The 15,325-nt window shown below is 38.9% G+C and overlaps 1 protein-coding gene across 1 annotated transcript in view; it reads left to right on the forward strand.

The window, feature by feature from the left end:
- Positions 1 to 15,325, forward strand: part of LOC107557185 (PHD finger protein 19-like) — a 33,189-nt gene that overhangs the window by 15,414 nt on the left and 2,450 nt on the right. Inside the window, exons 12-13 of the mRNA XM_016240509.1 lie at positions 2,223 to 2,308; positions 5,671 to 5,766. Of these exons, the coding sequence (XP_016095995.1) occupies positions 2,223 to 2,308; positions 5,671 to 5,766 (182 nt within the window). The remainder of the gene's footprint in view (positions 1 to 2,222; positions 2,309 to 5,670; positions 5,767 to 15,325) is intronic.

Here is a 15,325-nt window from a genome sequence, read left to right on the forward strand (position 1 = left end):
TTCTACTAAATACTGAGCAAAGGGTCTGAATACTTAGGACCATGTGATATTTCAGTTTTTCTTTTTTAATAAATCTGCAAAAATGTCAACAATTCTGTGATTTTCTGTCAATATGGGGTGCTGTGTGTACATTAATGAGGAAAAAAAAATTAACTTAAATGATTTTAGCAAATGGCTGCAATATAACAAAGAGTGAAAAATTTAAGGGGGTCTGAATACTTTCCGTGTATATATATATATATATATTTTTTTTTTTCTTTTTTTTTTGGAAAAGATGTCTTAAATTGATCAAAAGTGACAGTAAAGATAATATTATAGAGTTTATATTTCAAATAAATGTTGTTCTTCATCAAAGAATCCTGAAATATGTATCACAGTTTTCACAAAAATATTAAGTATATTATATATACTGTTTTCAACATTGATGATAATAAAAACTTGAGCAGCAAATCAGCATCAGAATTTCTGAATGATCATGTGACACTGAAGTAATGGCTACAAAAAAAAAATCAGCTTTGCCATCACAGGAATAAATTAAAATTTTCACAAATAAATTCACAGTATTACTGTTTTTACTGTATTTTGATCAAATAAGTGCAGACTTGTTGAGCATTAGAGACTTCTTTCTGAAAAACATTAAAGATCTTACAGAGTTTTAAATGGTATATGATATGTTATACATTTTAATAACAGCAAATAAGACCTGCTCAAAGCTGCTTTATTTAACGAAGCCTAATTTTGCTAGTATTTGCTATCCTTTCACAAGGCTTTCAGATTGGTTAATTGGCCAGTTGGGTACAGTTACCAGAGAATGTTAGTACTCTTAAAATGGTTATGTATCAGATGTTTAATCGGCCTAGTTCAGGGTGGTTCTCACACTTTTTGTCAGCCGAACCCATTTGACCTAAAATATTTACTTGAAGTACCTCCTTAGATTTTAAGATTAGATTTTTTATTTCAATAATTTAACAACACATTCGCGTGTTCATGGTTCTCTGATGTTGGTTAATGGTCGCCTGACATGCGGGTAAACGAATAAAATAACTTTTATAGTAAGTGTTTTATTTTTGTTTTAATTTAAAAATTATTTATTGTAATTAAAATTTTTTAGGATTTAATGAATTATTAGGGTTTTATCAACTCACAAACCCCCTGCAGTTCACTCACGATCCCCAGGTTCTGAAACCTGATATATATTGATCTATCACTAAACCGCACACATGCGCGCACACAAACTAAATAATTCAGTTTGTGCAGTCCTCTTGAAATCAGATTCATGAAGAGGTGAAGTGTTGGACTACTTGAGACTATGTTTGACCTGTCAGTGCAAATATGAGTTGTCCTTACAGAGATTTTGTGTTCTAGCACTTCTTGAAGTTTCTTGAATCCCTCAATGGTTTGCTTTCATGCAGCAGAGTGAATTGCTATTTGTTTCTTTCGTTGTTGATTTCAACCATTTTTCCACACGGTTCCTTATGTACGGACTTAAAGCCGATTTAAATATGACCTGTGTGAAGTTTACTCTTCGATATCTTCTCCTGCCTCGCTTCATCTCTCTCTAGCATCTCTTTGCACCCCGTGGTGATCTTCTTTTTATTTCTTGACGCCTGCTGCCATGCAGACCTTGCATTTCTCCCTCGCTTCTCGTGTGTTGTTTTGTCTCATTCTCGCCTTCGCTCTCTCTCTCTCCCCCTCACCTTTTTTCTCACACTGTTGGTGAAGCTACTTTGAAAGCCAAGCTACAAGCTACTCATGATTTCAAGCAGCTGAACTTCAGTCAAGCTAGCCTTTAGCACAAGAAGTCAGCTGCACTACAAGCTACTAACAAAAAGTAGTCACGCTTCTGACAAGATCTAGTTGGGTTACGTCTCTACTTTTAGTTTGTTACTCCCCAACTCTCTCTTACCCTCTCATTCTGTCTTTCTACATTTTCTAAAATGGATTACATTCATCCTCTGAACCATTTAACTGTCAAATCCTTCTGAGAGGTCTCCAGTCCCCAAACATGCTTTACTTGAACTACACATCCTTGACACTCCAGGCAGCACGGCTAATGCCATGAGCAACTTCAAAGGCGGCATTAGAGTGACTGTAACAACCATGACGGCTCTGATCGTCACAATCAAAGCTGTGATTATCGTCATCATCCGAATGACAATCAGACGATGCAGTATAATGACTTTAACATTGTATTTCATGCTTTGTTTGTGCCATCATCGCAGAATGACCTCACCTCTACCTGGAGCACCAATCATCACATGGCCAACATATTCGACTTCACGCTGGACGAGCTGCAGAGTTTGAAGAGGTGAATTTAACTTTATTGACTCGACACAAAAGGTGTTATTTGCAACAAAATCATACAAGTACAAAGATGAATTTTCACTATTTTATTTTAGCTTTATCTTTAGCGGATGAATTAGGACTTGGTACTGGTATGAAATGAATCTAGAAATAAATAGCATATTAATATAGAATTCAACAGATATGTAGTCACAGACTATTTATATGTATCAAATATTTATATTATGTATTTACAGTGTTTCCCACAGGATTTTGTGAGACATCTGGGGGGGGGGGGGATTGGGCATTTTAAAGTTAAATTCATTAGTCTGGTGCACTTTAAGAGTTTAAAGCGATTAAAGAGATTAAGCGCTCCAACCCATGTTCAGTGTCCAAAATGAACAGAGTGTAATGTCTTTGCGTTGACTTGTACCTGAACTTTATAGTTAACGCAAACCTCTTTTTAGTTGTGATATAGTGTCTCAGTCTACATTACATTCACAAAATACTATTAATAAGGCAAATAATATTACTATTTTAATACATCTGCACTGTAAAATTAATGTAAATGAAAAAGGTCTTTAATTCATAATACTCTACAGTAGGAAAAAATTACAATACTTTTTTCTTAATTTCTTCTACTTCTTTCTACTTGCAAGGGTTAAACCCTCAAGCTTCAATTTTGGTAAAGCTCTGGTAATTTTTAGTTTCTGTGACCAAAAGGTTTACAAACACATCTCATTATGAATGTAAAATTAATATTATGCAAATGTGAAGTATGAAGTGAAAAATAATGCATAACTGGTGCCCGTTGCGTACCCAAATGCATGTTAAACTCAGCACATGCAGAGATTGAGTTCGCTGCTTTCACTGTGAACTGATACAGGGAAAAACACTGGATCACAAACTAATATGGAGTACTACAGACTATATATTTATTTAAATCACCGCCTTTTGAGATTTGATAAGAGCACTTAACCACTTTTGCGCTTTCAATTTTAGTTTGTTTGACAGATGCTTTGCCAAAAGCAATAGCTCAAAACACAACATTAGAGACCTTTTATGTTATTATGAGAAGTGAAAAATATTTTCGGTTCATTATGAAACAGTGGAGGGACAGATTAGACCATGACGGGTAGCCAGAGTCTAGGCGTTTAACTGGAAAATGCTGTATTTATATTATTTAATTATATATTTTCGTTTTATTGTTTTGAGCTCTTGTGTAATGTCAAGAAATTTTGCACTGAGTAATCCCATTTGTCATACCACCCATCTTTAATGCGAATGAAACCATCACAGTAAGATAGTTAGATGTGAGTTCATCAGTCTTGTCATCCATGTTTTTCAAGTGTTTTGCATTTTAAATTTAGTTCGGAAAAGCCACCATATTGCATAATCAATGTATGTTGTGGTACTAGCTCATTATTCACCCTTGTCCTCTTAGTGACTTCATAATCCATTGGGACCCCGAGGCACATCGTAACAGTTAAATGCATAATACAGATATCCGCATTCTTCGTGTTTGATGGCTCATTTGATACGTCTGCCCTTTCATTTTTTTGATAAAGTCGCCTCACCTGTGCTAAAACTGCCAGAAATTAATTGTCGCCTTTTCATCAATGTACATAATGAGGTCTTAATCAAATTCAGTCTACCTTCATCAGTCTCTCTCACGGCAACAGACGGCACGCTTAACCTTTTCTCATTACCTTTGATTTGAATGCTTAAGCATCTATTTATTGGCTTTCGAACAATCATGCTCATTTGCATCCATTTCTCTTTGAAATAGCGGAAAGGTCTCTCACTGTTTCCCTGATCACAACCCCACAGAAAATATATATTTTTTTATCAACACGGTGGGTGAAGCGATTTAATTATACTTTTCTGCAAAGGTTATCATCTCTCAAACAGGCCTGAATAATGAGAGAATTGGAAACACTGTTGGGGCAGACAAAGCTTTTCTGTCTGAGAGGGATTGTTGCAGAGTATAAAAGAGAAATCTGGAGTTGGTTTCGGCCAATAATAAAAAGGGCACGTTGGGTTTCATCACAAAGCCGTGAACTGTAGTTAATGAGTGCCATCCTTTGAATGCGAGTCGTGATAAACTCTGTTATAGTCACAATCCCAGCGCTGTATATTGTGTTGAATAGCAAGCAGCAGGTCGGATCAACTGTATTCTTCAGTAGCCCTTTGTTTTGGCCTCTTGAGTATGGCTGAGGTTAAACTTATTGAGAAAGATAAGTTTAGTAACATGAAGTCAAATTGAAACAACTTTCTTTTTCTTAGGTTCTTAGGTTAGGTTGATTTAAAAAAGACGTTTCAATCAGTGTTATTTTAGAATTATATATACTTTATATATATATATGTGACCCTTAAGTCGCTGGGGTATATTTGTAGCAATAGCTAAAAGTACATTGTATGGTTCAAAATTATGAATATTTTCTTTTAAATAAAATATTTTTCTTTTATGCCAAAAATCATTAGGATATTAAGTAAAAAATGTATGTAAATTTCCTACCGTAAATATATCAAAACTTAATTTTTGATTAGTAATATGCATGGCTAAGAACTTCATTTGGACAACTTTAAAGGCAATTTTCTCAGTATTTAGATTTTTTTTGCACCCTCAGATTCCAGATTTTCAAATAGTTGTATCTCGGCCAAATATTCCTATATTCCTATCTTAACAAACCATACATCAATGGAAAGCTTATTTATTCAGCTTTCAGATGATGTATAAATCTTAATTTTGAAAAATTGACACTTAAGACTGGTTTTGTGGTCCAGGGTCAGTATTTATAATATTTATATATAGTATTTATTATTATTTTGAATTAGCTTTTATTTTTATATTTTCAGTTGTAATTTAGTTTTAGTATTTTCTGTGTTTTTGTCATTTTTTACTAGATTTTTTAAAATATTTCTATTTAGCTTTAACTTATTTTAATTTCAACTATATATTTTTTTGTCATTTTAATACTTCATCTTAAAATTATTATATATCAGTTATGTGCCAGGGCAACATTTTTAAATTTCTTGTAATTTAACTTTTATCTAATTTATATTTAATTTGATCAGCTTCATCGTGTTTTTTTTTTTTTTTTTAATTAATAAAAACTATTTTGAATAGTTTTAATTTTAGTGAACAATAACAACAGTTGTTTCAATCAGTTTCTGATAGATAAAGCTCAAGCTCCATCTTTTTTCCTCATTTAATATTCTGTTTTTGCTCTAAAATACTGTATGTCTCAATATGGAAGTAAAATGGGTTGCTTGCTGTGTTTCATGTTGACTGTAAGTGTTTTGATGGTTCGAGTCATGGAACTCATTTGTATGTGTTTCTTTCTTCATCTCTGTCTCTCTTGATTCATTTCTATTCATTCTTAGCACCAGTTCAGGACAGACATTCAGTATGGACCAGGACTCCACCGATGCAGCCAGTACTTCTGGTTCTGCCACCACCAGCGTCTCCTATGACTTCAGGTACACTTCATTTTCTTCAGTTCTGCAGACTTTAGTAAACCTTTAACAGGAAACAACAATTAGTCATTTTAGTACAGCTTTTATGGAGAATCTTTACACATAATTAACTTAACTCACCAAAGATTTGCACCCTCACAGTGTTGCTGAAAAATTAAGATGCATTGAGAATTGTTTGGGAATCAGATTGTGACTTTTTGAATCAAAATAGAATCAAATCACTAGGTGCTAAAATACTTGCACCCCTATTTTGTATGCTTTGTATGTAGTACAACAAAATACTCTATTGAAAATGTTTATTTAAATACATATTCTTACAGTATGTGCAGCCAGTTATATTTCATAAAACTTAAAAAATACATTAACAGTCTAACAAAGTAACAGATGCCAGTGATATTAATTTAGTCAGATGTCAGCCAGATAACTAATTGCAAAGTTGCGCTGTTTGCACTCTTTGTATGTATAAAATATTAATGTTAAAAACATTAATGAGAAGACCATCTGGCAACAGTGGCACAAATATGTTTATGCAGGTAGCATTATATAAAATTATAATTATCACAGATTTGCACAGTTCAGTGTTAGCATTTCTTGTATGTTAGGATGCACAGTTTTAAGTTCAAAAAAGAGTATTGAAAAAAAAATGTAAGATTGAAATTCTCGCTCACAATTCAGCTAAATATGAGCTTGTTTAGCCGCGGGGCTGTAGATTCAGCAGTAGCAGCACAAAACGCTGGTGTGATGCAATCATTCACAGGCCGTTGCGAATCACTCGTACTCTTGTAGATCCTTGCAACAGCGTGGTTTAAATAGGTGAAATTAAAGCCATGCATGTGACATATGAGGTCAACCCAGGTAATCTTTTTTAGTCAGAACATTTTCCCTGGATTATCCGGTGACCCGCTGGTACCTAACCCTGAGCTACAACTTAAGTGGGTTTGCGGTTTCATTCGATGTGAGCCTGAGGGATGCTAGGAGCTAATTTGTCATGACATTTGAAGTGGTGACATCAATAATTGGAACTAAACCACCGGGCCACCAGGGTGCCTCTAACCGCTTTGCTTTTTAATATACATGAGCTCGAGCAATTGTCAGTTTGACTCGGTCGCTGGAACGACTGTGGCTGGAAATCCAGGCCTGTATCCTCTATGCTTTTCATCTTGCTCTTTCACAAGTGTCCTCTTCATGGTTACACTGCAGCGTAATCAATATTGCTGTAGTGGGACAATTTGGCAGCGCGACTGTTACTGTAGATTCTCACCTCCCCTGCTGGGGTTGCACTCTGCTGCCCACGAGTTAAAGAGGAATAACAGGCGTCCATCACCACCCGATGTTGTGTGTAAACCGCCTCTGACAGCTCGCAGAGAAATATGCTGTCAGATTATGGATTATTTATGGTTATGGCCACTTGTTTGCTCCTGTTTATTTTAAAGATGGAGTCTGTGGAGGCTGAAAATGGCAGTGAAACCATGCCAGAGATGAGAATCCCATCAGTCAGTGGTCACGTATCTGGGTTTGCTTTAGTGCTGAAGGTCAGATTCTTATACGAATATTCCAGGTACTTTCAAGCTCTACTGTGGCATGCTATCGATTACCACAGGTTTGTTTGGGTTATGCAGTTTTTCACAAACCATCAGTGTGTATTAAATGAACAGGAAACATGTTTACAGTAATCGCATGAAATGGATGTCTAGCAGGTAAGCAAACTGAAGGGTTTTTAAAAAACAGGGTTCACATAGACATGAAAAGCCTAGCAAGGATAGTAAGACATTATAAAACTGAAAAAGTAAAGGAAATTAATTTTTTTTTTTTTTTTAAGTAAATTTCCATAAAAAATGTGGGGGTAGTCTATACATTTTTTTTTATGTTTTTGAAAGAATGCCAAGGTTGCATTTATGTAATTAAAAGCAGCAAAAAGTACAATTATAAAATATTACAGTTTAAAATGTAATTTATTCCTGTGCTGAATTTTCAGCAGCCATTACTCCAGTCTTCAGAGTCTTCAGTATACAAAAATCATTGTAATTTATTTCCTGCTAAAGGAGCATTTATCAATGTCGAAAACAGTTGTGCTGTTTTAATGTCATTGCTGCATAAAAGTATTCACCTTAAAAGTATTAACATTTAAATAGTATTTTATATATTTATATATAGTGAATATATATTTTTACATTTTTTCATTAATAAAAAAGTAATTAGATTTTCCTTTTTTAGCTAGTCAAAACCTTTTAAAAGTTTTAAAACAATGTAAAACATTTGACATTTTTCCTTGTTTAACATTGTTTCCATTTATAAGTATATAAGATATAATCATTAGTATACACATATGTAATACTGATTGACTCCATGACACACATAGTACATCCTTTAAATAAATAGTTCACCTAAAAATTTTTATTCTGTTATTTTCTCACTCTCATGTCATCGCCATTGCCCTGAAATCTCATTTGCATCCACTTGAGATTTAAAATATTTATTGAGAAAATAATGACAGACTCTTCATTTCTGTGTGAACTACTTTTGAAAACTTCGGTTCCTTTTTCCTCTTGCCCTTTCCTTTTAGTTTCGCTCACAAAGCTTTATTTTTATTTAGGAGTGTTACTGACACTGTAGAGCAGAACTTATGATCTCTTTGTTGATTCATTGCTTTAAGTCAGCATTTCTTCAGAAGCTCACCATATTCCTGGTAGTCATGCCTCATGTCCCGCAGGCCAGATACTCATACAGTTAGTAATCCCTTATACTTGTCCTGTATTCTTGTTTTTGTTTTGTCACCCACTGCGCTAGGCCTGGAGAAAGCACAACCAAAGAAAGCAAAGGCCTGTGCGCAGAACATGCAGTTGGATGGATGGCTGGTTGGAGACTGCCAAATGGCCCCACTCACTCTTTCATTGCTTTCCCATAGTTTGTCTTATTTATTTTAGGATATGAACGCTCATTAGTATTCTTTCAGTGTTCCTAAGGGTGTTTGGAAAGAGTCGGAGAGAGAGGGTGGAAGAAAATTTTCTCGACTGGAAAAGTTGTGAGGGGTCGACAGATCCCTGTCCCCTACTGTGCATCCTCGTTGTGGGCTAGATCAAACACTTCACAAACACATATCTGCTTTCCGTGCTTGGCTTTCATGTACTAATACTGTTTAGCTCTACATCCCTTTTTAGCAGCTGTAATGATTTCTGAAATGGTGGTTCTCAGCACTGGATTTTGATATCTTGCTGTGATTTCCCATGTTACACAATGCCCTATGGGCAGAAATTTGTGGTCGTTATGCAGGGATCGTACGGTTATGAAAAACCTGGAAAAGTCAGGGAAATTGACTTATCTCTGTATAATAGAATTACGTTTAATCAGGTCCAGTTGGGTGTGTATGGAACGATTTTCTGGACAATTTTCAAATGGAATAGCAAATTGTATTTTCAATTGCGTTTTCAATATGTGGACGCATAAATTGTGACATAATCCAAATGCAATTGCAAATCCTGCATAACCAAAGTCCATTTGCAACTGTATTTCCCATGTCTTAGGAGTTACGAGCCTGTCATATTTAAATAGCAATATTAATTACCACGTCTGCTTTTTCACTCTCGCTGCATCGCGCATGTAACCTGCCAAAACTCAAATGGAATCACAATTCCTTTTGCATTTAAATTTCCGATGTCTACATGGAAATCGTCTCGGGTTACTTATGTAACCATGGTTCCCTGAGTAGGGAACGAGACACTGCGTCCTCTAGGGGTCGCTATGGGGAACGCCTCGTCGTGACCCGTGTCTGAAGCATACATTCAAAAAACACCAACTCGTTGGCCGGCGACAGCCATGACGTCACTACCGGTGCGACTACAGTATAAATCGGCGCCGGGAGCTACACATCATTCTCTTCTTCATCTTCATTGACTGTTCTGTTTGAAGCGTGCATTTTCAAGGAAAAAGTAAGAGCTATCTATTAATATTATGGCGAGCACTAGTAGAGCATTTAGAAGGTGTGTGCATCCGTGTCAGCGCTATTTGACACCAGATGACACACACGATCTATGTGTTGTTTGTTTGGGCGAGGAGCACGCACGCGATGTCCTCGAGGGGGCAATCTGCGTGCATTGCGAGTTTTCTCCAATGAAAAAACTCCGTTCTCGTTGGTCTCTCTTTTCAAGTAAAGAGGGGCAGCCATCTGCTCCCCGCAGTTCAGGACCCGCCGCTGCTGAGGCACGGAGGAGAATGAGCTCGTGGGGATCTCAGGGGGACCTGGCCGATGAGTTTAGAGAGGGACTTTCCTTGGGTAGCATGAAGCGTAACCCCAGCCCGGATGTCCAGGAAATTTTTGCAGTGACGCCGGGGGCCTGATAATCACAAAAACTCCCACAGAAGCCTGTGTTATGGCCGTATGATCCAGGAAGTATGAAGCCGAAACCTTACTTACCTTCTGGTCATATCTCGACGAGTGAAATAAACACTGCAAGTCGAGCACCCGGTTTCTGAACCCAGCAGCAGGGGTGCCCACCGAGGACCTACCCTAGAAAAGGGGACAGAAACACACAGGTCCCGGGAAACACTGCAAAGAAACTAGTAGAAGGGTACACACAACCACCAGTTCATTAGCACATACATATATTTATATATACATATATTTAAACACGTCACTCACAGACGACCGTGCCGAATGCTCTGATCAATGGAGGTAATCGGCTCCACTAAAGTCAGTTACCAATCAGTTTCATACCTGTGTGAACAAACAGACAGTGCAACCTTCTTGGGACAATAAATAATTCTGTCTTTTTTACCCCAAATGTAGCGATTATCCCATGCTAACAGCGGGAGCCACAACGTTACGCACAATAGGTCAATATTCACTATTAACCAAACGCTTTTCACCTGTCTCAGCATCTCTCACTGTTTACACTCACTTACACTTTTAATCCATAATAGAGATCGTGTCACACCTGCGTCAAGACCTTTTACCGTTTGCACTCCGCTTGATGCACTTAAACAAACAGACATATTTTCCACCTTACTTTATATTTTATTCAACAGTTTTAATCCGTTATGGAGTTCGCGTCCCGTACGTGGCACCAAAGCGTTGCGCCTGCCTCAAGATCTCACTATTTACAGCCACTGGACACCGCGATTGATGCACGTGATTTTTAATGTCATCTTGCCTTGGCTGTGGCGTGTTCTGTGACAGCTGCACCTACTGATGGGATTATTTCTACACCACACCCATCAATCTGATCCAAATTTCATTCAGATCCAACTCATTTGGATTGGCTGAGGCGTTTACATAAAGTCTTTTCAGTCTAAATGAGCCATCAATCTGCTTAGGCTACATTCTGTGGCCCAAATCCGATATTTTTAGTTCATATGTGACTAAGATCTGTTTTTGTCATGACAGTGTGAACAGCACAAACACCACATGCAATCTGATCTTTTCAATTCAGACCAAAAAAATGTGACTCGTGTGCAAAAGAAAATCGGATTTGGGCCACATTGGCCTGCAGTGTGAACATAGCCTAGGGGCTAGGTTTGGCCACCCCACTCACAACTGTTAAAGTATTATGTTTATTCAGACCGGGTGTGCCTCACACTTCATGAAAAGTGAAGCTGCGGGCTCTTTGATCGCCCCCTGGTGGCTGGCTGCAGTACAGGTCATAAACCCCACCCTCTCCATGTAAACGAATGGGACTTGAGTCAAAAGAAAAAAATAAATGACACTTCCAATACAGTTTTCCGAAAGATGGTTTGGGCCATTTAAGGTAGTTGTTATCACGCTGATATATGTTCAATTGTTCGTTTTTGTGATAAGTTTGATTTTAGCTAGTAATTTGATGCTATAAAAACGGGGCGTGTCGTTATGGTTGATTGGTTCTGCAGTAGTTTGGCTCCACCTCACGACACTACTGCGCAGACACGGGCTCCAAACGAATCTCTACTGCGCAGACTCGGGCTTCAAACGAATCTCTACTGCGCAGACTCGGGCTCCAAACTGCGCAGACTCGGGCTCCAAACGAATCTCTACTGCGCAGACTCGGGCCCCAAACGAATCTCTACCGCGCAGACTCGGGCTCCAAACGAATCTCTACCGCGCAGACTCGGGCTCCAAACGAATCTCTACCGTGCAGACTCGGGCTCCAAACGAATCTCTACCGCTAGAAAAAAATAAATGACACTTCCAATACAGTTTTCCGAAAGATGGTTTGGGCCATTTAAGGTAGTTGTTATCACGCTGATATATGTTCAATTGTTCGTTTTTGTGATAAGTTTGATTTTAGCTAGTAATTTGATGCTATAAAAACGGGGCGTGTCGTTATGGTTGATTGGGTCTGCAGGAGTTTGGGCGGGAGTTTGATACCGCGGCTCCACCTCACGATTGTGGAGACTCTGGCTCCAAACGAATCTCTACTGCGCAGACTCGGGCTCCAAATGACATAATTTACTCAAGATGGCAGCGGCCATACTGAGATGCTTTGGCTTCACTTTTCAATAGTGGAAGGAATAGGAGACGCGTCGTTACTCATTCCCGCAGCTTTCGAGTTTAAAATGAGGGAAATTCCTGCACATATTTATTCAATATAGCATGCAGGTTAGATGAGCAAATAAATCCACACAGACTGTCAGATTAAATCAGTCATTTGAAAACCGCGTGAGTGATTCAGCTGTACCGCGTCTTCTCTCTTTCACTCTCTCAAAGTGGCTTCACATTGGCGTATCTCATCTGCACTAAAAGAGCTGCTGTGATACAAGACTTTCACTCGCGTTTCGGGACAGTTGACAGATGGCAGGGGCCACTTGTGTTTTTAGGGAGCACACTTTTAAAATTCTACTTAAGGTTCTATTCTAACCTACTATCAGTAATATTCATTGTCATTTTTTACCATGTCATGTATCACTGCAATCGCTAGAAGTAAGCTATAACAATTTCAACTCAAATGAATGTTTCATCATGTTTCATTTATGTGACAAATAATATTGTATATAATAATGTAGTCTGATACAATACAAAAGCTCCTCGTTGAAGTGCATTGTCTCCTTTGAGTAATTTCCTCTTGACATAAAAGTTATGGCACAATGAATTACTTTTTTCCATTACTGCCACCCACAGGAAAAACTGCACATTGCACCCAAAATTGTTTGGTGTGGTACGATTCAAGCCCTGCGTCCCAATGTTCATACTATGCATCCTAAATAGTATGTGAGATTAGAATTAGTGTGTCCCAGAGCATAGTATGTTGAAAATAGTATGCCGCCAGTTTACAGTGACAGGGTGCGTGTAACTGCGGCAGAGGGGTCCGATTAAAGACTCGATGTGACGTGATAGTATGTCCCAAAGCTTGCATACTCTGCTACTACACACTCTAAAGTAGAGCCCGACCGATATATCATTTTGCCGATATTATCAGCCGATATGAGCCTGTTGCTGATATATTGGTATCGGCGAATATGCTGCCGATATGAACATTTTTTTACAGAACATATAACGCAGATAAAATGCTTGAAATGGTGTAATTACTTAGTTTGTCCAGCATTGTTTGCTACTGGCGACCTGGATGAAACGCTTTTGAAGCTAAAGTCTATGGAAAACCATTGAAACTCTGAATCCGCACCAAATTTGGGGGATCCCTTCAGCTCGAGGAACCCTCTCAAACGCGAATCGAGTGTACGTCTAGAGGCCCGCTTTCGAATGAGACCACCCCCGCGTTGATAGCCTCCGGGGTTCAGGAGTTACGGGTGGTTAAATTCGCGGTCCGGCGCCGACCGATCAAGCAATCCCGGGGGGCTACCGACGCGCGGAGGGTGGCGATCGTGAGGGCTCCCCGAGCTGAAGGGATCCCCCGAATTTGGTGGAGATCCGCCGGCGCGCTCGTGAGATAGTGACACCAGTCAACACTTTCACTTCAGTAAGGAGGTCTCTTGTTCAGGCAGCAGCATTCAAGCGTTGTCTTATTTGACCGTAAGTGCCCTGCGAATTGGACTTCACATGAAATTCCGCCATGATTCCAGTTCCAAGGGAACATACACGTTACATTCAAAGGGCATTAAAGTGCGCGAGACGTGGACATAATTTACTCAAGATGGCAGCGGCCATACTGAGATGCTTTGGCTTCACTTTTCAATAGTGGAAGGAATAGGAGACGCGTCGTTACTCATTCCCGCAGCTTTCGAGTTTAAAATGAGGGAAATTCCTGCACATATTTATTCAATATAGCATGCAGGTTAGATGAGCAAATAAATCCACACAGACTGTCAGATTAAATCAGTCATTTGAAAACCGCGTGAGTGATTCAGCTGTACCGCGTCTTCTCTCTTTCACTCTCTCAAAGTGGCTTCACATTGGCGTATCTCATCTGCACTAAAAGAGCTGCTGTGATACAAGACTTTCACTCGCGTTTCGGGACAGTTGACAGATGGCAGGGGCCACTTGTGTTTTTAGGGAGCACACTTTTAAAATTCTACTTAAGGTTCTATTCTAACCTACTATCAGTAATATTCATTGTCATTTTTTACCATGTCATGTATCACTGCAATCGCTAGAAGTAAGCTATAACAATTTCAACTCAAATGAATGTTTCATCATGTTTCATTTATGTGACAAATAATATTGTATATAATAATGTAGTGTGATACAATACAAAAGCTCCTCGTTGAAGTGCATTGTCTCCTTTGAGTAATTTCCTCTTGACATAAAAGTTATGGCACAATGAATTACTTTTTTCCATTACTGCCACCCACAGGAAAAACTGCACATTGCACCCAAAATTGTTTGGTGTGGTACGATTCAAGCCCTGCGTCCCAATGTTCATACTATGCATCCTAAATAGTATGTGAGATTAGAATTAGTGTGTCCCAGAGCATAGTATGTTGAAAATAGTATGCCGCCAGTTTACAGTGACAGGGTGCGTGTAACTGCGGCAGAGGGGTCCGATTAAAGACTCGATGTGACGTGATAGTATGTCCCAAAGCTTGCATACTCTGCTACTACACACTCTAAAGTAGAGCCCGACCGATATATCATTTTGACGATATTATCAGCCGATATGACCCTGTTGCTGATATATTGGTATCGGCGAATATGCTGCCGATATGAACATTTTTTTACAGAACATATAACGCAGATAAAATGCTTGAAATGGTGTAATTACTTAGTTTGTCCAGCATTGTTTGCTACTGGCGACCTGGATGAAACGCTTTTGAAGCTAAAGTCTATGGAAAACCATTGAAACTCTGAATCCGCACCAAATTTGGGGGATCCCTTCAGCTCGAGGAACCCTCTCAAATGCGAATCGAGTGTACGTCTAGAGGCCCGCTTTCGAATGAGACCACCCCCGCGTTGATAGCCTCCGGGGTTCAGGAGTTACGGGTGGTTAAATTCGCGGTCCGGCGCCGACCGATCAAGCAATCCCGGGGGGCTACCGACGCGCGGAGGGTGGCGATCGTGAGGGCTCCCCGAGCTGAAGGGATCCCCCGAATTTGGTGGAGATCCGCCGGCGCGCTCGTGAGATAGTGACACCAGTCAACACTTTCACTTCAGTAAGGAGGTCTCTTGTTCAGGCAGCAGCATTCAAGCGTTGTCTTATTT

Source organism: Sinocyclocheilus grahami, unplaced genomic scaffold, assembly GCF_001515645.1.
Source record: "Sinocyclocheilus grahami isolate Dianchi unplaced genomic scaffold, SAMN03320097.WGS_v1.1 scaffold592.1, whole genome shotgun sequence".
Classification (NCBI taxonomy): Eukaryota; Metazoa; Chordata; class Actinopteri; order Cypriniformes; family Cyprinidae; genus Sinocyclocheilus; species Sinocyclocheilus grahami.